General features: G+C 41.5%; 2 protein-coding genes across 4 annotated transcripts in view; one reads left to right on the top strand and one right to left on the bottom strand.

The window, feature by feature from the left end:
• Nucleotides 1-2,876: 2,876 nt before the first annotated feature.
• LOC307021943 (uncharacterized protein) lies at nucleotides 2,877-7,534 on the top strand. 2 transcript variants are annotated; one of them, XM_079654487.1, is made up of 4 exons: nucleotides 2,877-4,038; nucleotides 4,688-5,269; nucleotides 5,378-5,521; nucleotides 6,535-7,534. In XM_079654487.1, the coding sequence occupies exons 1-4, from the start codon at nucleotides 3,289-3,291 to the stop codon at nucleotides 6,565-6,567; spliced, it is 1,509 nt and encodes a 502-aa protein (XP_079510613.1). In that variant the 5' UTR covers nucleotides 2,877-3,288; the 3' UTR covers nucleotides 6,568-7,534. The 2 variants fall into 2 exon arrangements, with proteins under 2 accessions (XP_079510613.1, XP_079510612.1); XM_079654486.1 differs by lacking the exon at nucleotides 6,535-7,534 and having other exon boundaries at nucleotides 5,378-6,146.
• A 12,926-nt stretch (nucleotides 7,535-20,460) lies between these two features.
• col14a1b (collagen, type XIV, alpha 1b) overlaps nucleotides 20,461-27,586 on the bottom strand; it is a 219,327-nt gene continuing 212,201 nt past the window's right edge. The window contains exons 45-48 of one of the 2 annotated variants that reach the window (XM_079654484.1): nucleotides 27,189-27,377; nucleotides 25,915-25,992; nucleotides 25,661-25,816; nucleotides 20,461-23,372 (exon numbers count right to left, since the gene is read on the bottom strand). In XM_079654484.1, coding sequence (XP_079510610.1) covers nucleotides 23,083-23,372; nucleotides 25,661-25,816; nucleotides 25,915-25,992; nucleotides 27,189-27,377 — 713 coding nt within the window. In that variant the 3' untranslated portion in view covers nucleotides 20,461-23,082. The remainder of the gene's footprint in view (nucleotides 23,373-25,660; nucleotides 25,817-25,914; nucleotides 25,993-27,188; nucleotides 27,378-27,586) is intronic. The other variant, XM_079654485.1, reaches the window with a different exon arrangement.

Here is a 27,586-nt window from a genome sequence, read left to right as displayed (position 1 = left end):
AGACTGTTTAAAAAACTGTAACAACGGACAATTTTTCTTAGCGGATGCATGTCAATTTAAATCAATACATACAACTATTTTTTAAATCAATAAAAACATTTTCTAAATCCATAAAAGCATTTAAATTAATATTGGGAGTCATGTTGTTACTTTGTTGAGAATGTGGCCGTGTAATAAGCGGGATAATTTGCAGCGACTTGTTCCTTATGGGGAAAATAACAGCCGTCATGCTTTGGGATCCTGATCTGCCGACGAGGCTCCATTAAAATATACATATTTTTAGTGAATTACTGAGTTTAGGCACGTTAATAACGTTTTAATGAAGTTGAATACAGTATATTCATATGTGTCAGTGATTTCATGTCAATTCGGCGAACATAAACATAAATGATCCTGGTGAAGATGATGATTAAATTAGGATTAAAAATCGAGAGCCGGGCTGCATTTCCTCCCGTTGGTTTTTTTCGACTAAATAACATTATTTTGTTAAATAACAACATGATGATGTTTTGTAAATGATTACATGTCTCTTATTTAGCACAGAGTATGATATCCGTGACATATGGATCTTAACAAAGTTCCGCTGTACATCCAGCATACTGTATCTCACTTTATTTCACATGAGCTCCAGTGTGGAACCCCACTGCACCCCCTGGTGGATCAATGATCCATTGCAGCTGGCTTCATTATAATTACATTTATCTATCACGGGGGCGGTCTCAAGTCAAGCTGGAGGTTTTCCCTTGAGCGAGGGCAGATCACGTACCAATCACGGCCCTCGCGTTTCAAACTGTCTGAAATGAATCGCTACATCTGTGCGCCCACTGCGTTAAGTCATTCTGGTTGGGAATGCTACTGGAGGTGACTGGCATTTCTCTCTGGGTGAAAACGTCAGGAAGAGGTAAGAAGTTTTCGCTGTCCAGTGCTGAAACTTCAATTCCAGGTATGACATGAGATGGCACAATTTTTTTCTGATTCATTGTGCTTAACAGAATATGTGTTGTTCTGCCTTTCAGGTTGAGTTTAGACATCAACGCTTCGGAGCAGAAGGTAGCGGTGGAACCAGGGTCCAGGAGGGCATAGACTTGAAAGACTTGACTGCCTTAACTTGCACTGGGACAATGGACAGCACATTATTTTGTTCTCCGGCCCCTATGTGGCAACATAACTCTGCTGTGGTTCTGCCTGCTACGCCAGAGGGCCTTTCAGTCTGTTTAGTCGGACCATCTTTAACATAGATGTGCAGGGCACTTGGGTGGGCTTGCTTGCAAACTCTACAGGTGAGGCGTTGTTTACAGTCTCTACTAATGTGGCCTGTGGAGAGACAGCCAAAGCATATGCCCTTGATCTTTCCAAAGTTCAGCTTGTTCCTATTAGGGGTGTCACGGTTACCGGTGTAGACGGTAACCGCGCTAAAATATTTTGACGGTGAGATAACCTTCTGAATTTCAAAACACGGTGTTATGTCGGTGGGTTAAATTACCGCACACCGTTACACCGGGAGAGCTTTCATTTCCCTAAAACTCCCACGGTTACACTGTATTACACTGTTACCGCGCTAAATACTTTGCATTTCAAAACATAATGTTATCTATGTGCGTTACTAGAGCTCTACACCACACACGTGACACTTTCGAACGTTCGCAGGCGCCACTAGTCCTAGGTTCTTTTATCACACTCTCTCACTTTAAGCATGGCAGCAGAAGAAGGAAGCCGCGATGGTACCATTTTTCCACCTTCTAAGCGCAGAAGATCAGAAGTGTGGTCCTACTTTGGATATTTAAAAAACTCAGAGGGGCAACTGGTGGAGGACGGTGCCCCCGTGTGCAGGAGATGCCGGCGGAAGGTATCCGCGAAAGGGAGCAACACATCGAATTTGCTCACTCATCTACGAGACCATCACCCGCAGCTGCACAGCCAGTGCAAGGTATATTTGTTAATATTAACACATAGTTTTAGCTGAAATGCTCGAAATAACTTTTGCCTTCGGGTAAAGGGGAAATGTAACAATTATATCCGACTGTCAATAATGTTAAATCTTGATAATAATCATTTACATTACATTAGCAAATGCACCTGCTCTCGTGTGTTCACCATTCTTAGATCGGCGCTAAACGCCATTCTAAGCTAAGTTGAATAGCTAAACTTTGATATGCCATGAGACAGTGAAAATAGTGCAGTGAAACACATTAATGATTAAGTTACTTCTGACTTTGGGTCAAGGGATAATGCAACGATATACCCGATTGTCTAAAATGTTAAACCTTGATATTAAATGTCAGTGTAAGCACGCCCACTGCTAGCATTTTAAAATACATCCTACTGCGGTGCCATGCTCTATTCGTTGGTAGCTAGTGCACTACTAAACGCCATTGTAAGGCGCTAAACAGCTTAGTTCTCATACAGTACTGGCTTCTTGCCTAATAACCTAAACTTACCATTTACCTGCATCAACATTACACTTTTAAGGTAATAAATTAATGTAGGTATTTGACTTCATACGCAAACTTGATGATTGTTGAATCCTGCACTTCTCATAGAGTTTTTTTTTATTTTTAACATTATATTGTAATAAACACTCTACTTTTTAACCCATTGCTGAATGCCCCCTATTTCCATGTACTCTCATCTCCAGGTTGGATGTGGATGTTTGGGGAACAACGTTGTTGTTCGAGGTCTTCGGATCGGTACCTGGTCACCTTAATGTTAACACTAAAAAAAAAAAAAATTACCGAGATAATATCGTAAACCGTGGTAATTTTGGTCACAATAACCGTGAGCCGAAAATTTCACACCGTGACACCCCTAGTTCCTATGTGTTTCTTCCAAAAATTGTTTACACCGTTCCAATGTGTGCTTGCACCTACAGAAGCAGGGTGTCCGCGCGGTAGTAAAAGGTAGTAAAAGGTAGTAAAAAGAATCTACCCAAATTAAGGCCCTTGAAAGGTAGTAAAAGGTAACAAACGCAATTTGACTTGGTAGTAATTTTTTTAAAACTCTGCCTCAATATATAATGAGTTTCCATTGTTTGCTTATTATTTGTGTCTGCATGTTTGAATTTCATCTAGCCTACGTAGTTTAAAAATATATACGGTGCTAACAGGACCTGAGTGAGGCGTAGTTGATAGCAATGACGTAGAGGTAACCTGTGTGGACTTCATAGCCTATCAGCGACGCTTACAACATTTTCCGCCTTTTTCCAACAATTGACGTTAGCAGAGCCGCCTTTTGCCACAGTTGCAGTCTACTTTTTCTGATGTTAGCAAATTCGAGCAAATTTAGTGTGAAATGGGGAAGTGCAAGTTTTCGCAATTATGGGTTGATGACCCCTTATATAAAGACTGGCTTAAACCCGTCATAGGAAATGACCGTGAAGCATTTTGCAGTGTCTGCAAAAAAACTATAAATGTTACCTGGAACGGCATTACTGCTATCAAGTCCCACAGTGGATCGGCTATACACCAGCAGCGGCTTCGGGTGAGGGGGGGACAGCTGCCGATTTCGTTGTTTTGCGATGCTAGCAGCAGCACCACACAGATCGCGGCAGATCATGCCAACTTATCAGCAACAGTCGCACCACCTCGGCAGCAAACCAGTGCCACCAGCACCACCACGGCTGCGATAGCCAAACAGCAGACGTTACCGCCACAAACATCAGCCCTCAGGGCTGAGGTTCTCTGGTGCCTGAACACAGCAGCTAACCATCATTCATTCAATTCGAATGAGGGCATTGGGGAATTGTTCGAAAACATGTTCACTGACTCCGACATAGCCAAAAGTTTTGTTTGTGGCAAAGATAAGACATCGTATATCCTTGGATTTGGCATTGCTCCACATTTTAAGAAGCTTCTTATAAATAGCATCAATGCTTCTGGGCCATATGTTGTCATGTTTGACGAGTCTCTGAACCAGTCCGCCAAGAAGAAGCAAATGGATATTCACGTTCGGTTCTGGAGAGATGACCGCGTGACGTCTTCATATTTTGGGTCACAGTTTCTTGGACATGCAAGGGCTGAAGACTTGCTGCAAAGCATTAAAGTGAGTTGATATTTTCTTGTTTGTTCTTTCTTATTGTCGTTATATGCCCATTTGAAAATGTTTATGTCATAGTTAGCCTAAGCTTTAGCCTACACGACGTGTGTGTCGGGTGTGTTTTGTGACCCTGCAAGGCGATATCAGTCGCTTTGCGCTCAATGCTATTTTGAGAAATATAGTATACAGTCTACATATCATTTCATATCGTGGACAAATCACGGAAAAACATACGTTTTGACTGTTAAGCCCGGTGAAGATGCAACACATTAGCAGTCATACCATTTGTCAACGCCGCTTAAAAAGGTGATTTTCTCCTCTTCTAGCATTATCATGACAGGAGAACCATGCCACTTTGGATACAGTTATCTTAACGATTGTTCTAGCAATAGCCTCAATATACATATCGTTGGAAAGCTTAGTTTATGGCCGTTCATATGAGAACAATAACTTAGTTTTGTACATTTTACCAAAGCGACTGGTTTCGCCTTGCAGGGTCACATTTTGATGAAGGATTTGGTTAATATTTCTGAAAGATGCATACTGGTACTACAAAGGGGGAAACACGTTTGACTTATACTTACTGGCACTGTATTTACTGTCTATCTATTGTCTATTTTATTTAGTCTACTTTGTTTTTTGTGACAATTCACAGGAATGTGTTGCACAACTCAACTTGAGACACCTGCTGTCTGTCAGTATGGATGGCCCAAATGTCAACTTCAAGCTGCTGAAGCTCCTTCAGAACGAACATTCAGAGCTTCATGGGGATGCACAACTCATCAGTGTTGGCAGTTGTGGCTTGCACACCCTCCACAATGCCATGAAGGCAGGATTCGCAACATGGCAGGTAGACAAACTGTTGCGAGCTATGCACTACATCTTCCACAATGTTCCTGCCCGTAGAGAAGATTACACCGCCACCACAGGATCTTCTACCTTTCCCCGATCTTTCTGTGGCCACAGATGGGTGGAAAATGTCCCTGTGGCTGAGAGAGCTGTCGACATTTGGCCTGTGCTTTTAACATATGTTGATGCTGTTCAGAAGAAAAAGATGACAAACCCAAACACGGCGTCATATGATATCATTTTGGCAGCACGGGATGATAATTTGATAATTCCAAAGCTCCAGTTCTTCTTGTCAGTTGCACGAAGCTTCAACCCCTTCCTGACCAAATATCAGACCGACGAGCCTGTGCTGCCCTTTTTTGCTAAAGATCTGAAAGAACTCCTGATGGTAAGAAATGTAATTCCTGTAGAGTAACTGTCTTTATTTGAATGTGATTAAACTGTATCAGTTGACAGGTGTGACTTGATTGCTAACAGTTTTTGTTGTTCTTTTAAGGCTTTACTGCGGCGATTTGTTAAAAGGGAACTTATACAGGACCGAAGCCCACTGCAACTTATCACAATCCAGGTGTCTGAGGAGAAGAACTGGGTGGCTCTGAAAAATGTGGACATCGGCCTGGGTGCTGAATCTGCCATCAAGGTAATTACTGCAGATACTTTCAATGTCATACATGAAATGTGCTGTCGGCACAAATAAATAGTTACTTCGAACTATTAGGGTAGAAAATGAATGAGTAACATTGGGCATTATTTAACCACCTCTGTGGTAAGCAATATAGCTATCGTAATTGTGTGGTTGTTAATGGTTATCTTTCAAACTTCAGTGGTCTTCACCACCAGGCCTTTGGCATTGAGGCTTAAACTGAACCACAGCCATGAGGATATACCAAACCTCTTTCTCACTCTGGTTAAATTGTTAGGATTGTTTTAAATGTGTAACTTGTCATAGTTTAATTTCCAATCATAGCAGTGAATGTTTATGCATCCTGAACTCATCCTGAACTATACTCACATATCCCATCACTCACCCACACACACAAACACACCCACACCCACACACACACACACACACACACACACACACACACACACACACACACACACACACACACACACACACACACACACACACACACACACACACACACACACACACACACACCCAGAGAGCAGACAACCAACATCTTTTCCCCACAGGTTTTACACAAGTATCTCTATATATGTGACAAATAAATATCCTTGTATGAACATTAATGTTCTCTATTTGTTAGGCCCTTCAGAGCAAACCAGGAGGCAAGATAGGGGAGCTCTCTCTGCTAACCTTCAGGAAAGAATGTTTGCAGTGCCTTGTTAAGGTTGTCATGAAATTGCAAGACAAATCCCCCCTAAAGGTTCCAATGGTTAGGCACATTGCATGCCTTGATCCCACACAAATCCACCAAGAACCGGAGTGGTGCATCAAGCAAATGAAGAGTGTAGTGCAGACATTCCTTCAGGGAAAGAGATTGACAGGTGGCATTCCAGCTGGTAAGAAAAAATACAGTATGTCTAGGGACAGGGAAGGTCATTCAAATGAAGGCCATGTTCTAAGGGTGTTCTACTTTGAAATGTACTTAAATGTCATTAATGATTATGTTTTTGTCAATATTGTAGGTGATGTTATCATTCAACAGTTCGAATCGTTGACCTCTCTGGAAGGACGGGATGAACGTTTCCTGGCTTTCAAGCCACTGAAGGACCGCCTTGATGTGTTCTTCTACACAACCCTCAGCAGGCCTTACCCTGACTTGCTGCAGTTTTGCCAGAGTCTCCTCCTTCTTTCCCATGGCCAAGCCACTGTGGAAAGAGGATTTTCAGTGAACAAAGAGGTAGAGACATGCAATCTCCATGACCGCACACTGGAATCACTGAGACTAGTTTGTGACAGGATCAACAGTTGTGGTGGTGTTTTGAAAGTGCCCCTCACAAAGGAGCTCCTTGCCTCTGCCTCATCAGCTAGATCCCAGTACAGACTGTACCTTGAAAGTGAAAAGAAAAAGAGAGAGAGTGCTGCCCATGCTCTGAGGAGGAAGGCAGTGGAGGAGGAGCTTCTGGACCTCAGAAGACAGGAAGAGGTACTTCGCCGTGTTTGTCACTCACTGGAAAAGGACGCGGACAAGTTGGCCGAGCAGGCTGAGGGAAAGGCTGGGTCCAAAATGGCTGAACTGATAATCAAGTCCAATACCCTTCGCAGAAGGCAGAAAGAAAAAAAAGAAGAGCTCTGCAAATTGGAGAAAATAATTGAAGATAAGTCCTCACAACTGAGACTTCTGTGACTGTACACCCCTCACAGTTATTGTTTTAAATGTTTCTCTTAGATACAATGTAGATTGCAACAACTGCACACAGGCACACCCACAGACGAATGCAGGCACACGCACACACAAACACACACACACGTACACCCCTACAGTTATTGTTTTAAATGATTCACTTAGATACAATGTAGATTGCAACAACAACAACATCCATACAAAGGCGCACCCACAGACATGTGCATACATGCACTCCTCACACACGTTATTGTGTTTAAATATGGTGAATGTTATATTGAAGCAGATCTTTGAAAGCTGTAGTCCTCAGAGCATATTGTTCATTAAAGTTATTTATTTGATTGATTTTCAATTTTTTTCATTAATACGCATTATTAATACGCACCAGTAACTGCTTAAGTGTGTGTGTGTGTGTGTGTGTGTGTGTGTGTGTGTGTGTGTGTGTGTGTGTGTGAGAGAATGCGTGTTTGTGAGTAAGTGTGTGTGATGTGACACTTTATTATTAATATTTATGGTTGTTAAGTGATATGTGTTTAAGAAGTGTCAAGGTTATTACTCACTTTATTAGGGCTAAGGGTCAACTCAACACTACAAAAAAAAACACAATTGACAATGACAATACTTAATGATCACAATTAAACATTAGTGTACCTGATATGTATGACGGGTGTGACAGTGTCACACTAATACCTTATAATTAGTAGTCCAAAAAGGGCTGCTGCTTGATGTCGTGTTGGTAGTAAAAAATATTGTGGAGGTAGTAAAAAAGGTAGTAAAAGGTAGTAAATTCATCTCTATGAATCCTGCAGATACCCTGAGAAGGGACAGGAGGATCCAGGCTCCTTTTCTTTTGGGAAATAGTGACACCCATGGCAAAACTGCTGTCATATGCCTTTGAGATCTGCGACTTAACAGGAAATCTAGTCTTTACAGCCACCTTTCCTTTGGCAGCTGACTGGTCTTGAAGGTCACCAAAAACTGGGTCTGCTGCTATGCGAGCTTGCCTTTCAATGAAATAGACAAGGTCTAAAATCCTTACTCTACGACTGCGCTCCTCTTGCAGTGCGTAAGCTTTGCTGCGCCATCTCTCCCTGAAATTGTATGGTAGCTTAAGCACAATGCTTCTCATGTTGGACACTGTGTCTAGTTCCTCCAAGTACTCCATTTCCTCCATAGCGTTGCAGCAACTCCTTAGAAACATGGCGTAATCCTGCAGCGACCTTGAATCTTCAGATTTAACTAGGGGCCAGGATAGAGCTTTTTCCAGGTAAGCACAAGAGAGTTGGTATTCGTTCCCAAAGTTTTCCTTCAGTAAACGTTTTGCTTTCTGATAGCCTCTGTCTGGAGACATGTATTCACAGCTTTTGACTAGCCGCTGAGCTTGGTCTCTGGTAAACTAGATAAGGAACTGCAACCTGTCTCTGTTGTTGCCTGTTTTGTTTTCAATACAATGTTCAAAGGAGTGAATAAAGGACTTGTACTCCATGATGTGTCCATCAAAGGGTGGAATATTTCCTTGTGGCAGCGTCGAGAGAAGTTGTTGTTTCACAAGTATCCTCGTCAAGCTGCTTTAATTTTCCAGTATTTGAATCATGTGGTCATTCTTTGCTGTGCTGGGCGTAGGGGGGCCTTGTCCTTGTGGCAGAGTTGGCTCTGTGTTTTGGGGTATGACAGGTGGAATATTGTGCACTGAGGTTGGTTGTGGCTGATGCTGATCATTAATGCTGTCTTCATGATGAATATCAGGCAAATTTGTTTGTGTTATCTTCACGGACATTAAAAAAGGGAAAGTGAAGTGGGGCGCCTGCCTTGCTCCTAACAACTGGAGCACCTCTGTCATAAGGATCAGCTGAAATATCTGGCTTTGCATCCATCAGCGTGGTAGCTGCTGCTTCAGCCTGTACAGGGCTAAGCTAATTCATTGTCCTTAAGATAATTAATTTTGGCTGTGGTGGCTACTATTTCTGTGTGTAATTCTAGTGCTTCTCTTTTTTTTTGTAACATTTGTTCCTGTTCTTCAATGGCATGTTTTTCTTGTAACATAGAAGCTTTGGCCAATAAGGCTGATCTCTCTGCCTCAGCATTGATGCGTAGTGAGGAGGAGGAAGAGTGGCTGGATGTTATGGACCTCGTTGAGTGAGTGTCCACCCCGCCGCCGCCCTCATTTGCATATGCACCTTCTTTGGCTGGCAGACCTTCCACTTGAGTCAAGTTGAGTGAATCAGCATTTTCGATGTCAGTTATCCATTTCGTAACTTTTGCAAGGAATGAGATTATGTGGCTCTCTGGCGCGCGCGCACACACACACACACACACACACACACACACACACACACACACACACACACACACACACACACACACACACACACACACACACACACACACTAGCCTAACAATGCCTTAGTTATAAGGACATCTGGTATAAATGGACATTTTACACACACACACTAACCTAATAATACCTTAGTTATAAGGACATCAGGTATAACTGGGCATTTTACACACACACTACCCGAACAATACCTTATTTGTGAACCACCCAGATTTAACAGTTCTCTAACCATACAGAAAAGCATTCTTGATGTTAGACTGGTTGTAATAAAGGGAGCAGGAAAGTTTTTCAGCTCTCTGTTGGTTAACAGTCTAAATCACTTGCAGTTTTAGCTGAGTTGAAAGAGCCCCTACATCTCTCACCAATGACAAAGGAATGAGCTCCCTAAGATGCTGCTATTGTGTGGCCTGCAAATGCATATTTTGTTTTACAGGATTTCTGTACCAGTTGAGTGTACAAAATTGACAAGGACTTTTAATTAGCAGATATTTCAAATTCTTTTTTTAAAGATGTTTTTGACCAGAGTGCCATTATTCCAGAGAGAGTGTGAAGTTGGAAGACAGAGGATAAGACATTGCATGTAAGCTACGGAGGGATTGGGATTCGAACCCACCTAGTAGGCAGCGGAGACAACTTTCATGGGCCGCACGCACTAACCACTGTGTCACCTCTAAAGAATTGAATATACTGACATAATTTATATGTTTTGCCTCAAAAGTGAATATTAGACACAGATTCAAACTGTAGAGGTAATGGGATTTCTTCAAATAAAAAGGACAACAGACTCAACAGCTTGGATTTAAGCATTTACCTCATTTTTAATAAACCTTTTTTCATCACCAACATTTGTTCACTTAAAACTAAAACATCTTTTACCAAATATATTTGTTATTATTAATACATTTTTAAATGAAATGCTTTGAAAAATAAGGTAAAATAAAAGTGTATCTATGTACAAATACATACAGCTCTACAAAAAAATGCTACCACTGCTAAATCATCAGTTTCTCTGGTTTTACTAGTTATAGGTATGTGTTTAAGTCAAATTTACATTTTTGATTTATTCTATTTACTACCGACATCTCTCCCAAATTTCAAATACAAATATTATTATTTAGAGCATTTATTTGCAGAAAATTACAACTGGTCAAAATAACAAAAAAAGATGCAGTGTTTTCAGACCTCAAATAATGCAAAGAAAACAAATTCATATTATTTTTTAAAAACAGCTTTCATGCGTTTGGCTGCCCTCCACCAGTCTGTCACATGGCCGCTGGGTGACTTTATTGTCAGACTTATTGTCAGAGCAGAAGGAAGCACGATTTGTTCCAGGAGAAACTTGTACGTCGTTCAATTCATGTGTCCTTCACAAAGACATTCAGCCGTGCTGAAGCCCCCCCAGATCATCACCCATCCTCAACCAAATGTCCAACACCTGGTCATCTTATGGTTAGACAGAGGCCTGGAGAGGCCCTACAAGCCTCAGTGTCCCGCACCCACTGTGACATTTGGTGAATGACGCATGAATTGAACCACGTACAAGGTTCTCCTGGAACAAGTCGTGCTTCCTTCTGCTCTGACAAAAAGGATTGTTTTTTCCAGCAGGACGATACTCCATGCCACACAGCCAAGTCAATCAAGGTGTGTTTGGAGGATCACCAGAACCAGATCCTGTCATGGCCACCCCAATCTCCAGACCTGAACCCCATGGGAAACCTCTGGAATGTGATCCAGAGGAAGATGGTTGGTAACATGCCATCCATCAAAGCTGAGTTGCTTGAATTGTAGCACCAGGAATGACATAAAGTCACCCAGCAGCCATGTGACAGACTGGTGGAGAGCAGCCAAGACGCATGAAAGCTGTGATTCAAAATCAGGGTTATTCCACCATCTGGTGATCCTCCAACCACACCTTTCAATGTTATAACTTTTGAGGGCGCAAGAAGATTCTTTGGGGTTTGCAACACACTTAATTATTGCCCTCTCAGAGAATGAGACTGTTACAGCTGTCGTGTTAAACCTTGGAAGATTCTGAGTATTGTATGTGGTAGGTTCATTATCAGAACAGGAAGCCCCATCAGGGATGAAATCTTCATCAAGTTGGAATGTGTCAGAGGTAGTAGCAGCCGTGTTTTGTTGTACAACACAGTTCTTTGTAGAGACTGTTGGTGCAGTCTTACCATGGGTTGGCTTTGAATCCCTGATGGTGGCAATGAGATGATTCCAATCGTTATTTGCTTCATAGTCAGGTGGGCAGTCTTCATCAGCGCTGTATGCATCGCTGCTAGACGCAGTTTTGGGAATGTAGTCTTTATCACAGAAGGAACCTTCATTACTGGAAAGGCAGATGTCCTTCACCTTTGAACAAAAAAGGAACACCAAGTTTGTATTTTCTTCATTATCCAGAAAAATGTACTGGTAACATTTGTTGAGCATTATTTTAACATCGAATCATTGTGCATTTCACTATATAACAAAGAAGAAAGCAAGTCAAATTGAATTTTAGTTCAGTTTTTGAAACCAGACCCAGACCCAGGCCCCACGCAGCATTCTCATCTGTTTGTCATTCCTGGTGTCACTTTCTGGTTGCTAACAAACGCCATTGTAACACATATACACACATCAGCGCACACTGGGAGGGGGGGGGGGGGGGCAGGAGTTCCAACAAGGCGTGTAGGACAGAGAGTGAATACACATACTATACAGAGATGCTGTATGAGAAACCAATGTGAGTTGGATCAGTCGAAATCGATCAGTGGAAATGGCCATGTCATGGGACCGTTAACAGTTATGGAGGTGTGCACATGCTGGATGAAGGCAATGATCTAATGTGTAGTCATGTCCACAGGTTGTAAAATCATCTGTCCTTACAAGGAATGCTGTCCCTACAGGACACCCTGTGACTAGACGGCCTTTATCTTTCTGTGTAGTATGACATTATACAGAAACATTTCAATGTTGTCATTTTTAACTCCTGTTGACATCATCTGTCCTTACAAGGACAGCTGTCCCTACAAGACACCCTGTGACCAGACGGCCTTTATCTTTCTGTGTAGTATGACATTTAACCCGTTTCAATTTGACCCAAAGTATGGGGAAACGGAGCCCCCTTACCAAGACGATAGTCCTGGTAAAACAGCTTCAATCTATACCAGTCAGCGACACGCAACAATGTGTGGAAAAACAATACATTGAAACTTACCATCTTGTCCACTGATGTGTTTGGAGTTGTACGAAGTTTGGTCCCAGCCTCTCGTGTCCCACCACATACTTCCTGTAAATAAGTGAAAGACAGGCACGACTTAAAAACATTATTGACTCACTTCCATCAATGTGACACAAATCTGAACATTAACACGACTTTATTCAATTCATTAGCCAGCAAGGAAAATAAAAATACATTATTAGCCCCTATATAACATGTTAGGGCCCAAAAGCAATTTATCACAGAGCAATAATTGATAAAAATCTACTAACACATTGACTGTTGGCATGCTATGTGTGCAGCAGCCATCAGCATATCTCATCCAAGGAAGAAGGCAATGATCTATTGTCTAGTCATGTCAACAGGTTGTAAAATCATCTGTCCTTACAAGGACTGCTGTCCCTACAAGACACCCTGTGACTAGACGGCCTTTATCTTTCTGTGTAGTATGACATTTAACCCGTTGCAATTTGACCCAAAGTATGGGGAAACGGAGCCCCTTACCAAGACGATAGTCCTGGTAAAACAGCTTCAATCTATACCAGTCAGCGACACGCAACAATGTGTGGAAAAACAATACATTGAAACTTACCATCTTGTCCCCTGATGTGTTTGGAGTTGTACGAAGTTCGGTCCCACCACATACTTCCTGTAAATAAGTGAAAGACAAGCACGACTTTAAAACATTATTGACTCATTTTGTATTAAATCAGGTGAAATTCAGAAAATAATGTTAACAGTACAATTTTTTTTGCTGAAATAAATCAAATCTGCTTAACTGAGCTGAGTGTTAGTACTATGAAGAGCAATGCAACACTTTTTCCCTGTCAGTTAAGCCAATGTCCTAAAGAGAACAGAACCTCACTATTGAGCACCAGGGCCAGGCAGGATCCCCATAGTTGTATGTTATCTCCTCGTCTGGGAATATTTCCTTTACAGCAAATAGGTACAAGTGTGGGGAATTTATTTTAATTGTGTAGCAGTCAGTTTATATTTTTGGCAGCACTGTTGAACATTTTAAAAATGTATTTTCATGCCCCTGTGCAAGGCTTTGTCTCTCTATCTTTATAGCCACTGGTGTAAAGTAACTAAGTTCATAAACTCAACAAGTACTATACTTGGGTACAATTTTGAGCTACTTGTATTTTACTTAATTATTTCAATGTTTTGCTACTTTGTTCTTCTACCCCACTACAGTTCAGAGGTACATGGTGTACTTTTACTCCACTACATTTATTTAATACCTTTAGTTACTTTACAGATTTGGATGAATGATGTGAAATATAATCAAGTGTTAAATCAGACTTTAGTTCCCACCTGGAGTAAATCCACAAGCTACCCTGCAGTACAGTATACAAAGTCATTCAAACTAGCTGCACCTTTACCAGCTTTGAGAACACTTTCATGATCAATCATTAAAAAACATATCATATATATTATTCTGAAAATCAGTAACACACTACGCCGCCAGGGACTCAAATCCTGCAGTGCCAGACGTGTCCCCCTGCTTAAGCCAGTACATGTCCAGGCCCGTCTGAAGTTTGCTAGAGAGCATTTAGATGATCCAGAAGAGGATTGGGAGAATGTCATATGGTCAGATGAAACCAAAATAGAACTTTTTGTTAAAAACTCAACTACACGTGTTTGGAGGAGAAAGAATGCTGAGTTGCATCCAAAGAACACCATACCTACTGTGAAACATGGGGGTGGAAACATCATGCTTTGGGGCTGTTTTTCTGCAAAGGGACCAGGATGACTGATCCGTGTAAAGGAAAGAATGAATGGGGCCATGTATCGTGAGATTTTGAGAGACAACCTCCTTCCATCAGCAAGGGCATTGAAGATGAAACGTGGCTGGGTCTTTCAGCATGACAATGATCCCAAACACACCGCCCGGGCAACAAAGGAGTGGCTTCGTAAGAAGCATTTCAAGGTCCTGGAGTGGCCTAGCCAGTCTCCAGATCTCAACCCCATAGAAAATCTTTGGAGGGAGTTGAAAGTCCGTGTTGCCCAGCGACAGCCCCAAAACATCACTGCTCTAGAGGAGATCTGCATGGAGGAATGGGCCAAAATACCAGCAACAGTGTGTGAAAACCTTGTGAAGACTTACAGAAAACGTTTGACCTCTGTCATTGCCAACAAAGGGTATATAACAAAGTATTGAGATTAACTTTTGTTATTGACCAAATACTTATTTTCCACCATAATTTGCAAATAAATTATTTAAAAAATCAGACAATGTGATTTTCTGGATTTTTTTTTTCTCATTTTGTCTCTCATAGTTGAGGTATACCTAGGATGAAAATTACAGGCCTCTCATCTTTTTAAGTGGGAGAACTTGCAAAATTGGTGGCTGACTAAATACTTTTTTGCCCCACTGTATATACTAATAAAGGAATGGCTAATCTAAAGCCAGTTGAGTAGCACTTAAAATGTTGAAATGGACGGGGTGGACCCGTTCAAATTCAGTTTTAGACAGTCTGCCGTGGTTCCATCCCATTTGAAAGTGTTGTTCGACGCTCGGCGTAACCCTCGGCGCACACTCAAACATCCAATCACAGAGCTTAGCAACTCTAGGACTATCACAGGGTTTGTCAAGCGAAGCGGAGAGAATACTTACTTCCGGGTGTAAAATTCTCTAAAGCAACCTGACGGACTCCAACTTGTGTTTATTAATCAAACAAATAAATAAACACAAGGATAATTATGTGTTATTGTTGAGTAAATAACAGTGTGTGTGGTTTAGAAAATAATACAAAATTAGAAGGAAAGAACGATGAAACAATACAGATTTCAGTATTCTGAGCCCCTACTCTCCCCCTAACTGACGGCAACAAAAGTTCTACATTATTCAATTAAAATAAAGAGGTAAAAACAATAGGTGTGGCTTGATATTGAGTAAGAAAAAGGTTGATAAACGCTGTGAGAATGGATCTGCGGAGAGCATTTCGCCGCGATCCCAACTCCTCTATTACCAACGTTCAGGGAGCTCTATGCAAGTCAATGGGACACCCTGCCCGTTGAAAACTGACTTCCAAGGGGTATCTGTCCGTAATAGAGTGACGGGGAGGGGCCCTGACCGTCCGTCAATATGTGATGGGTTGGGAGTGAGAACGTGTTGTGTAAGCAGAGACATCCAGGATGTTGTAGAATATCACAAGTGGCCTCCTCAAGGTCCTTATTTGGCAGCTGTAGCAGGACAGCAGCTTGTCCAAGTTATCTACTCCTCCTTTGGTGGCATTGTAATCAAGTATTATATCTGGCTTACGGTCCTCACAGCCACTGATCTTTGCATCTCTGTGTAACGTGCTCATGAGAATGACTTTTCTGCCCTTGTTTGGTATGTAGGTACCAGGGCAGTGTTGTCTGTGAACACAAAGTCGGAGGAATGAACTGGCCTTTTCTTCACCGTTAGAAGATGAGGGGGAAGCTCCGTCTTGTTTTTTCGTAATGTTCCAATCATTGTGACTTTTCTTCTGAGAAGTTCTTGTCACAGGCTGTGCGATGTGAACAAATTATCACAAGTGACATTGTGGCCACTGAGGCCCTGCACCATGTCAAGCACCACTCTTGCCCCCTGGTTTTTCTCAGGCACTCCTCCCTCTGGATTCCCCGCATACATTTGCATATTCCATGCATAGGATGATACAGCAACGCAGGCAGCCCAGATTTGTATTCCATACCTTGCTGGCTTGGAGGGAATGTACTGCCTGAAAGGGTCCGCTGCACCCACTTGTCCCACACTGTGCGGATTGCTGCAAACTTGTCCCTCCGTCGTCTAGGAGGTCTGGTCTCCCTGTCATCAAACCTGACGATCCTTGAACAAATATGAAAAGTCTCAAGAGACATTGTTGCCCTGAAAATGGCTCTCCCTGTTTCAGCATCCCACAGACTCGCAGTGGACTCCCCTCATGACCTATACACACCTGCAAGAATAAGGATGCCAAAGTATGCATTCACATTTGTAATATCCAACTCTTTCCATTGCTTCTGGCATCAAAAGCTTGAATGATAACTTGATGTCATGAACATGCGTCACTGCCATTCTATCGGCTGGCAGTGGGGGTCCTTAAGCGGCTGGCTGTGGGGGTCTTCCAGCAGCTGGCTGTGGGGGTCTTCTTGCGGCTGGCTGTGGGGGTCTTCTTGCGGCTGGCTGTGGGGGTCCTTGAGCGGCTGGCTGTGGGGGTCTTCTTGCGGCTGGCTGTGGGGGTCTTCCAGCAGCTGGCTCTGAGTCAAGTTCATCTTCCAATTCGCTGTCAAATTCTGAGTTTACCTCCACATTATCCTCATCTTCAGAAAGGTTCCACTTCACCGTGTTCTTCTAATGCATTCCACTTACACTCATCCATTATTAGCTCCAAGGCTGTCTGAGCAGAATATCTTTTGGCGATTTTGCTGGTGGATAATTGTAGCACTATACACTGTAATGTGAGGTTATGTCTCTGTTTAGTCCCTCCTCCGGCGTGCAGGTGCGAGGGGGACAGTGCGAGAAAATATAAAAGGTTTATACATTTCTGGAAGATCTAAAATGTTTATAATGTTCTAGGATAGTTTTGTGTACACACTAGAAAGGGTAAAGATCAAGGGAAAACAGGATCAAACAGCTTCTCTATGCATACAATTGTGTGTGTGTGTGTGTGTGTGTGTGTGTGTGTGTGTGTGTGTGTGTGTGTGTGTGTGTGTGTGTGTGTGTGTGTGTGTGTGTGTGTGTGTGTGTGTGTGTGTGTGTGTGTGTGTGTGTGTGTGTGTCTTTAGTTTGTGTGTTTCTGTGTGTTTTTCTCTGTCTGTCTGCCATGGTATTGTATCCGGGTCAGATTGACCCAAACCTCTTTTGAAGGACATTAATGGGCGGGTGTGCATTTTTTGACCCGAACACCACACAAGGGATAAATGAGTCTGGGCTGATGAGCAATGCTATAGCCCACTGGGCCCAGCATCGTGATTTTAAAGGATTCACTGTGGACATTGCCCTTCATATGTGAATGTGGTCAACATCGCCCAACAATGAGTATCTATCAAATGAGGTTTATTCAGATCTGATGAACAGACCCAACGTAAGCTGTCTCTATAGACATAGAGGCTTCCTGAGTCCACACCATGACACACAGTATGTGTTTTAAATAAGATTATATACAGAATAAAGAAAGAAAATCAAATTGATGACTTGTTTGTATGATGTCATACTCACGTTCACCACATGAGGGAAGCATTGAGTCAGAGTAGAATCAAAGTGGTGCATGGTGACATCAACACATAATACTCTTCAGCTGTCAATCAAACTGCTGAAGATCTGAGATCAGAGGTAACACGTTTATTTTAAGAATAAATAATAAATGTACTGCTTGTTTTTTCTGCTGTTCTCATGTTATCGACTGCATTTAAATACAACTCATCAAATCCAAACAAAGAGACATCTCCTGCTCACACTGTAATTTAACTGTAGAGCTCATTATAATCAACCCAATCAGAGCTCAGCGTGTGATTACTGTATTTAGCCGCTCCCAGCTCTCATGATGATGAAAGAGCATCATGAGAGTCCTCCAGACTAACAGCTGCTTTCTGTGATGGACTCAAGCTGCAGTTATATTCTAATGTCTGCTGACTCTGAATACACATTTATCAGTGGGAGTTCTGATGATAGTTATTGTTAGGTTGAGTTCTCTAGGAAGTCACGATTGGCTGGGCTCACAACATCTGGAAAATCTGCAGAACCCCACCCCACCTGAACTACACACAGAGCACAGGTTTAGATTTTTGAAAAGCAAAACAATTTATAGACAGAATGATAAGTTCAAAGTTAGAAGGACCATGTCCTTGTTTAAGTTTAAAACACTCTTTCCCTGAGGCCTTACTCCATACAAATAATAATATGAACTTTGTAAATGCATGAGTTTATGAACCAATGAACATTCGACTGGATGAATGAGACTTAGACTATCCTGCACGAGTTTGAGATTTTTTAAGACAGTTTTGCTATTGTTAAACAGAGCACCCATTTACTTCTTTAAGATAAAGATGGAGAATGGAAGTTTTCTTCAAGAAGGTCAAGGTAACAGGGTGTGTGTGTTTTAAAAAGTAAATAAAAGTCTAATTTTGACAGTGAAGTTTTCCTTTCAAATAACAGTTGTATCCAGGTCAAAAATGATGTGCTGATCCTATAGGAATATAAAGGTATTGAATAAACAGAAAGAGAAGCACTGACACAAACTCTGCGAGGCTCTTTGCTGGGGTAGCAAACCTGTTACCCCTTCACAGAATGGAGTCAAAGCAATATCACTTATATGTCTGACTAATTTCTTCCCACTTAATTTGAAAGTATAATTTAACCCTCCTGTTGTCTTCGGGTCAAATCTGACCGATTTACTACTTTCATCAATCATAACTTTTTTGTTTTACATTCGATTGCATTAAGGCTTTATGATATCCTTCACAGTAGACATTTGAACATATACAATTGCTGATCACCACTTCCATTGAATTTTGGATGATTTAGTCAACTTTGTAACACCCATGATGTTCCCGGTCAAAAAGAAAAGTAATTAGTAACCATCCGGATCAGATAAAACACACACACAAACACCCACACACTCTAGATGTGCCCAATCCCCCCACATGGATCACACCTAGCACACGCAATACATGTTCAGTGTCTATTCTTTGTATATACTGCAGTTGTTCATGTATACCAGTAGTCTGATACAATATTTACAGTTTGAAAGGGTGTTAAATGAAATTTGGTGATGATTAATGGTGTTTGTGTTAATATAATAGCAGTTAAAACAGGACCGGTCAAATTTGACCGCGAACACCAAAGTAAGGGGGGGAAACGAAGGCAATAGGAGGGTTGAATGCATTTTACAGCCTGTTGGGAGAGAGGGAAGATTAGGTTGAGTTTTCGAAAACAAAAGCATTTGAAAAATAGTGATAAAAAACACCTCTTTGTGAACGTACATATGTCGGAGGTTAAAGTAGAGAAAGCAAAGGTTACTTATGAGATGTTTGACTGAAGAACATATTACGTAGTCAAACATTCAAATGTGTATTCAAATTATAATAAACTGACGCTAAGAGAATCTGATTTGCGTTGGATCTGAGAAATGATGCTGCTGGGTAATGTTTTAGAGTGGCTCTGAATAAAAGCATCTCATCAGTGACTGAATGTCTGTTCCCAGCCACAGTACACACCGTCCTCACACAGAGAGGCATCAACAGGTACAGGTATGCAGGTTTCCATGGTGACGCACAAGGTAAATGATTCCATGGTGCACAACATCCCTGTGTCAACATGAATAAAGAATCACACACTCATCTACACTTCAGATCAAAAGAAGTTTAACAAACGAGTATTCAATAACTTGTTATTGAAATTATCATCAGCAGTCCATCATTGATTTAAAAGAGTTTTTCTCGTTTTGTTTTTGGAGCCTACCAGGGGACGTCTCAACAAAATGATGACTCATCAAAGTCATGGCAAAGATATGAACCTTGACTTGGAAAAAAAACGTTTGCAATATTTCTTATTTATCTAAGGAGTCTGTCTGTCTGTCTTTGGATTTTATCGAAAATCGTTCATCCAATCCCCCAGGTATTACTTAAATAGTTGAAAGCAGCCATATTGCACTATCATTGGCTAATGTACTGTAGCAGTTGTTCTCCATCAGCTTCCTGCCACTCTCAGATCAGAGATCCCCCCCCCCAAGTCCACAGAGACGACAACTACAACAACAGTGGTTGTACTTCAGTTTTATTGTTCTGAGAAAATCAATACCAAGTAAAACATGTATTACTCCCATTATTTTAGTTTTCAAACATAACCTGGTTTGAGGTTCGGCATGATTTTCTCCTCGCTGACCTGAAGGCTCAGAAACTCTGAACTCAGGTTTCCCAGATATTTGAAGTGTGATAACATTTTGGGTAAAGTTTGCTCTGAAAGAGAACACAAGATGTCCACAGGTGGATCAGCAAAGCACTACTTTTTCAAGCTGGACTTCATTTAACTGACGTGAACAGAGACCCAAAGAGCTTTGTGCTGAACAAAATGGAATGTGGTTGGATTTAAATGAGCTTAATAGTAATGTAACAAATAGAGGCAGATCTATGGCAACTGAGGAAAAATACATTCTAGGGATCCATTTTCGAAGATTGTTCCCAGTCTTTGTGTTTAATGACTCAGAATCTGATGTTCTCTCTAAGCTACTTATTCTCTGTAGGCGGGAACCAAAAAAGCTTTGGCAGGAGAATTGTTTTTTATCAGGATCATTTGTCTGTGTTTGCTGCTGTAATACTCGCTCCTGCCACAAGAGGCTATAGAGCGTTACAGAGACGCGAAACATTCCTGTTTTCTTCAGGTGAGTTTTCATTTCCCCATGAATCCACACACTTTTCTATAAGGCTGGAGCCACACGGGAACACAAACGAACCGAATTCGATATAAAAAAAGTTTTCCGTGGTCCACACGCAATAGGCACCAGAAATGTGTCGTTCCACACGAGACCGCTCGACGGTCAACATGTCTGTTAAAGTTTAAATCTTCCGGACAAAATTTGAAAAGTGCCGGTCAGAGGTCGTCTTTGTTATTTATTGAGCTTTAAAACAAATGAATAACGACTCTATATAATAATATAAGAATAATAAACGGAGCCTCTCTTTTCCTCCCCCTCTTCTGACAGCCCAGCAGCTGATCTTTGAGCAGGAGAGGCGGGGCTATTGCTTCATAGTTATCAGAAAATGATCGTATAGGCGTAGACACGGAGCTGTTTGGCCCCCCAGAGCGTTGCGTCCCCAGATCTACCCACCTTGGGACCCGTTATCGTTATCTGCGTTTGGACGAACCGTCTATATGATAGAGAATTGTAGCGGATACGACCGTTACCGTTCCTGTGTGGCTCCAGTCTAAGAAGGGTTTGTTAAAATACTGTAATGTCCTTTTTCTATCTTTTACATTATTTTTTTTTAACTACAAATTAATTTCCAGTCTTATTTATAACGTGGTGGTGTTGAAGTTCTGCCTCTGGTGGAAAGTGCAATGATCCTGGCAATTAGATGTATATATTCATCCACCTGTTCTGACAAGACAAACACACAGCAGACACTTAGAACATGGTTACTAGATTATTTTTCACTTTTCATGTGCTCCTGAAAAAGTAAATCCAAAATCAAAACAAAAAAGGAAGAAAGAAAATAAAACAGATTGCAAGTCTTAGAAATACAAAAACATATCACTCCCATGACAAACAGCTTCTGTCAAAAACCTGACAGCTAAACTGAAAAACTTTTACTCAGAAATATAATATCTGTTTTTGTCTAATTTTTACAACTTCTCATCAACCTTCTCAAATACAGAGCAACATCAGTTTGAGCGTAACACTGTAACTGAATGTGACTGAAACAAAACAAAAATAATGATCTTAAAATGTGAAATGTGTCTAAGGCTCTCTCAGACTAAAAATATGGTACATCACATGATAAATGGAGAACAAAAACATGAACATAAATAACTGCTTCTTTTTTTTTTTTTTGTAAAGATTAAAATCACCTGGGTTCTACTATTAGGAACCTTGAAGCAAACACATGGAGGAAACAAAAAAACATATTAAAATAAGAGTGAAGACTCAGGTTCAGACTCTGGATCACTTCCTGCTGATTTGCTGTACATCTTGTGTAGGTGGTTGAGTTGCCAGAGATCTTTAATGTGAAGCAACAGATGGAGCTAACATTAGCTGTTAGCATATCGGTATGGGACTTATAATATGAGTTTATTCCCATAATAAAATGTATAAAAATGTCTAGTCCTATGTTAGATTTTTTGTTGAGTATGTACTCACAATGTCCCACATGTTTCCAAAAACAGTTAAAACGTAGATAAATCTGTATTTGTTCAAGGTAACAAATTACATATTTGTAAATGTTTGCACAAATAAAGCCTCTTCTCTTTGAACTCAACACACTGTAAACCATCCATACTGTGAACAGCAGCCATCAATGCTCGCAGCAATATTAGGAGGCACTTAACCAACCAGGTACATAACAAATAACCCAATAATTAAAGGACGAAATGTTTGACAGACTTGACTTTGATCAGAGAAACCGTTAAAGTATATATCCCAATTAGGCTGAAACTGTGACACAAAAATAACACAAACCAATTCAAACAACGTAAACCTGTTTTGGAGATAATTCAATAGCGTAGATTAGTGAAATTAGTCCCAAACTGACCCCCACCCTGCCCCCTTTATAATGTTCATAAGAAATCCTCTACATCAGGCACTTGTTGATTAGTCCTTAACTTCTCCACACCGCCCAATCACAAACAAGGAGCGGCCCTCCATCCTCCAATCAGCTCCTCTCATTTACTTAGTCCAGGCGGCATCTTCGCTGCTCTTTTTTGTTTCCTCTTGGGCCCCCCTCTCTCCCCCCCCCCCCTCCACGCTCCGGGAGCTGCGGTGGACTCCGGAGGATCTCAGATCCATGTCCTCCAGGGCGAGCGAGGGGTCGTCGGGGGCAACAGGCCTAGGGGCCGGGTAGCTGGGCTCGTAGTACCGGTACGGGTCGTCCTCCTCCGCCTCGCCGTAGTTCTGGAAGACGTTGGGCGGCAGTTGGACTGCGGGGACAGGGCCCTGGTCAGTGACATATTCACCCTCTGCGTTTTCCAACCAACCAGGAAGCGACCCAGCCAGAACACCAATCAGACGGGCAGAAAGTCAGTGAGAGCCCAACACAAAGATGGCCGCCACCCAACACCAAAGGAAGCAATGTTTCGGATTGTTGGCGTTTGATTTGGTTAATGAGACAGGGAGAGGGAAGGGAAGAGAAGGAAGGAGCAAGAGAGACAGAGGGACAAGGGTTACCAAGGGTTACCATTACTGAATCAGGATTACCATAGTTTACTGAGTCAGGGTTACGAAGGGTTACCATGGGTTACTAAATCAGGGTTACTGTTTGGGACTGAAAGCAGTGGTTAAAGGGAGGGATAAATTAGAAGTAGAAATAATTTAGCTTAATGTTTGTCCAAATGTCTCTTAGTCCAGGCACTTATTAGATCTGCTATTTATAAATTGTGGTGCAGATGAGGTTTTAGGACCTGTTATGGGATTAATATGTTTTTTATTATAAATCAGTAAAACTGTGGTCTAAAGCATAGGCACCGGGTGATCGTAATCTAGAAGGAAAGTCAGGAGAGGACGATCATGTCAGAGCGAGATCAGAGAATATCAGCTGGAACTCATTCTGAATTATATTTGGTGATAGTCTGTATTTCTTTTATATTCAACAAATTACATTCAAATCCTCAAACCAACACTAAATGTATTAACTTACAACTATTGTGTGTTTATTAGTTTCTTAATCCCACACCAACGTCCTACTGCTACACACACTGATAGAGCACCAAACGTGGATACATCCACCTCTGAAAATTGTCCCCAAGAAAGGCAAAGGGAATTAACTGAACATATAAGACTATGTGTTTGTGTTTCGTATTAAGTAACGACCAATGGGCCTAAAGGTGAGAATCTTAGACTGAGAAAGGCCTACATGTGTTGAATGTGTTTAATTAACTAAACTATTTTTAAACTAAACATATTTTCCATTTAGTTTTGAATGAATTTTACGCATTAATGTTGTGTTATACAAACCACTTGGTAACCATTTTATTTAAAGACAATGCTCTATATTAAATGATGTGTATGTAGGGAGCAGAGCAGTTTCAGCTAAGGATCCCTGCTGTGGTCGTTGTCACAGTTTGTGAATCATCTCAGCTTTGAGTAAAAGACTATGCTGAGAGTTATGAAGAGGACAATTTGTAAACAAGCATTGACAAACATTAGAGATGGAGAAACAATGACAGATGAGTGGTTCAACATGCAGACTTTACTCACATGACGCAGGCTCAACTTTAACGCTCAACACAATCATGCGCTTAAAAGATGACTCATCTAGGGTTTTCTTAACAATGGTCAAGAGTTAATGATATCAATTTATTTCCAGTCTATCAAAAGACAGTATTGCTGTTTTGTGTATGTGTAGAGAGCTCAAAGGAACTGTGAAGCTGATAGAATAGCATTTCCTGACCTTCAAATTCATTCATTTGGAGGGCAAGTTCAAATGTAACAGAAACAAAAATATGCTAGCAGCAACATCTATGTGTATTTTGAGTCATTTGTTGCTCTTTAGCTGATTTCTGTTGCGTTCAGGCACTGATTTGTTCCCGAGCACTTACTGTTTGTGCAGAAGACCATGCAGTGTCAAACTTAAAGGGCTACTTCACCCAAAACACAATACAAATATGTTTCCGCTCGCAAGAACAATTTGGACTTTCTTTGTTTGGTTTGACACCGAGTGACATAACATGAAACAATCTTTATTATCTGGGATTTGGGTGAAGTGACCCTTATTAAAACAATAAATAAATACAAATGATGATAACAAATGATACTTGATGCTCATCATACACATTTCAGAAAAAAAACGTTCTCATGCATTTCAGAAATACACCCTGGGGGGGGGGGGGTTGTGTGACTTCATGCAGCTGTTTAACTCACGGCAGCTTTTCATCATGAAAAGACACCGACTGAATTAAACATTTAACACAACAACCTTCAATCCAAAAGACGTCCTCTCAGCATTCAGAAGCTTTTCATGCTCAGTTAAACTGTTTACAATATCCACGTTTAGACAGCTGATGGCTTTCAAGCAACATGTTTTCTACAATTACCATGGTACATTATATACAGGAGAACGGGGGACTACATGTGTCAATTATCATCTGTTATTTAAAAAAGCAGATTAGATACAATAACTGATATGATAACAATACCAGGGGCTTATTTCTAATAAAAAGAGAGAAAATACTTTTAATTATAAATAATTTAGGAAACTAGTTGGAAGTTAGTCGTAATTATCCCTGTAGTCTGATTCATTCCTCCGTACCTCCAACGTTATAGCCCATGCAGGAGTTCTGGTCGCAGTACCCCGGGGGCCCAGCGGAACCGACGGGCCCTGGGACCCCGGGCCGCCCAGCAGTTCCAGGATTTCCAGGTCTGCCTGAGGTGCCCTGGCTGCCAGTTCTGCCCTGCCCCGGGTTTCCTGGGGGGGGGGGGGGGGGGGGGGGGGGGGAGAGTGTGAGAAGTGGTGTGGGAGAGCAGAGATATCATATGGTGAACAGTGTGTGTGGTGTTATGTACCGGGGGGGCCTGGGGGTCCTCTGGGGCCTTGGACTCCAACGCCTGGAGACCCTTTCTCCGCCTTTTCTCCTTGTTGACCTACACACACAAACAGAAACACACATTAAAATCCAAGTCACAAGCTATCTCTCTTATAAATAGTGTTGACTGATGGGAAATAAAGTCTACATTTAAAAAGAAAAATGAATTAACATAAATAAATCCATGTTCACTCATTTTAAAATAAATTATTATTGAAAACGTCAGTTTAATAATATGTATAAGTAACCTTAAATGTGGGGTAGGTAATTTTGGAGAAACTAGCTCGAGTGCGCTAGAATTTGAAAATACACAACCGGAAAAAATCTGCCCCTTCCTTCAGACTTCCTTACAGAGCCCCTCCTCCAACACACACGAACGCGCACATGACCAATGAGGGCAGGAGATAAGTTTGTGCACAGATGGAAGGCTGACAGGCAGGTAGGCCATCCAGTTATTTTAGCCGGGCCGGCTCAAATGATTGGTCGTGCTTTTTACAGTACTACGGCTTCCACAGATGAATTTTTTATGTATTTATTGTCAAAGCATTTAAGATATTCATTGCTATCGGGATGTTAAGAGCATTCCATGGAATACAAGAAAAAGTGTATCTGAAGTGAATTACCTACCCCACCTTTAATGTAGGAGCTACATAAATGCTCTTTAAATTCACCACAAAGTTTGGTGAATTTTGGCCCCCTGCATCATATTGAAAAGGCATTTTCTTTAATAAATTGCTTTTTTTTATCATGGTCACGAAACAACAAAAATGTCAGATTTCCGATGGTGCTTAAAATAAACATAAAGCTTTAAAAAGTGATGTATTCATCATAATAACTCATAACTCATTAATTTGTGCCATAAATAAACTGATTTACCAGATGTCGTAGGAAAACCTAAATTCTGCACTCCTCAAAATGATTATAAAAATATTATTTTTGTATTAAATAATATATGGCATTGTAACTATGTTATACTGCAAAAAAGACAATATCAGCCTAATTTCCACCATGATTGGGCTGCTTCCATAGAAGTGCAGGATAGATTGCAGAGGAAGGAGTGAAACAGCTCAGAGTTCAGGAAGTTGAAGGTCACAGTGCCTTGTTTCTTGGTAGGGACCCCTACAGGCACACATATATAACTTTCCAAGCAGCAAAACTTAAGATTTCACTAGCTGAATACGAGTTTATCCGTTAGTATGAGCATGTGAAACCGTATTGACCCGGCTGTGACTCGTCCCTCTGAGGACCCCTCACCTCTCTCTCCTGGCTGCCCGTTCTGTCCATTCTGCCCTGGGAAGCCGGGTCTTCCTGAGGGCCCCTGCTCTCCCTGAGTCCCTGGGGTCCCCTGTCGGCCAGGCTCTCCGGGGGGTCCTGGTGCCGTGCGGATGGACACTGGTGGACTGGGCGCCTGGTTCAGGATGGAGTTGTAGCGAGCCATGTGGCCTGGACACAGGATAGGGAAGCATTTCAAAAGGAAATCAATCCTGCAAAACATATGTCTGGAGGTCATACATGGAACTGGCTGTAACGCGTGGCTAACTGTCATGGACTAATTATAGAACTGGATAGGAACCGCCACTCAGCCTTGCTTTCTACATTTCATGGTCATTGTCACAAAAAACCCTGCAGCCCAAAAAGAGACATCAGTAAAA

This window comes from Notothenia rossii (genome assembly GCF_949606895.1).
Source record: "Notothenia rossii genome assembly, chromosome: 10".
NCBI classification, from domain to species: Eukaryota; Metazoa; Chordata; class Actinopteri; order Perciformes; family Nototheniidae; genus Notothenia; species Notothenia rossii.
Note: the sequence above shows the minus strand (reverse complement) of the source record. Positions and strands in the feature narration are given on the sequence as shown.

What these genes read in the sequence shown, in the direction of transcription:
- LOC307021943 (XM_079654486.1), top strand. Translation starts at nt 3,289, where the DNA reads ATGGGGAAGTGCAAGTTTTCGCAATTATGGGTTGATGACCCCTTATAT. An exon ending in ACTTGCTGCAAAGCATTAAA is followed by an intron (nt 4,039 to 4,687) that starts GTGAGTTGATAT and finishes GACAATTCACAG; the next exon opens with GAATGTGTTGCACAACTCAA. An exon ending in ATCTGAAAGAACTCCTGATG is followed by an intron (nt 5,270 to 5,377) that starts GTAAGAAATGTA and finishes TGTTCTTTTAAG; the next exon opens with GCTTTACTGCGGCGATTTGT.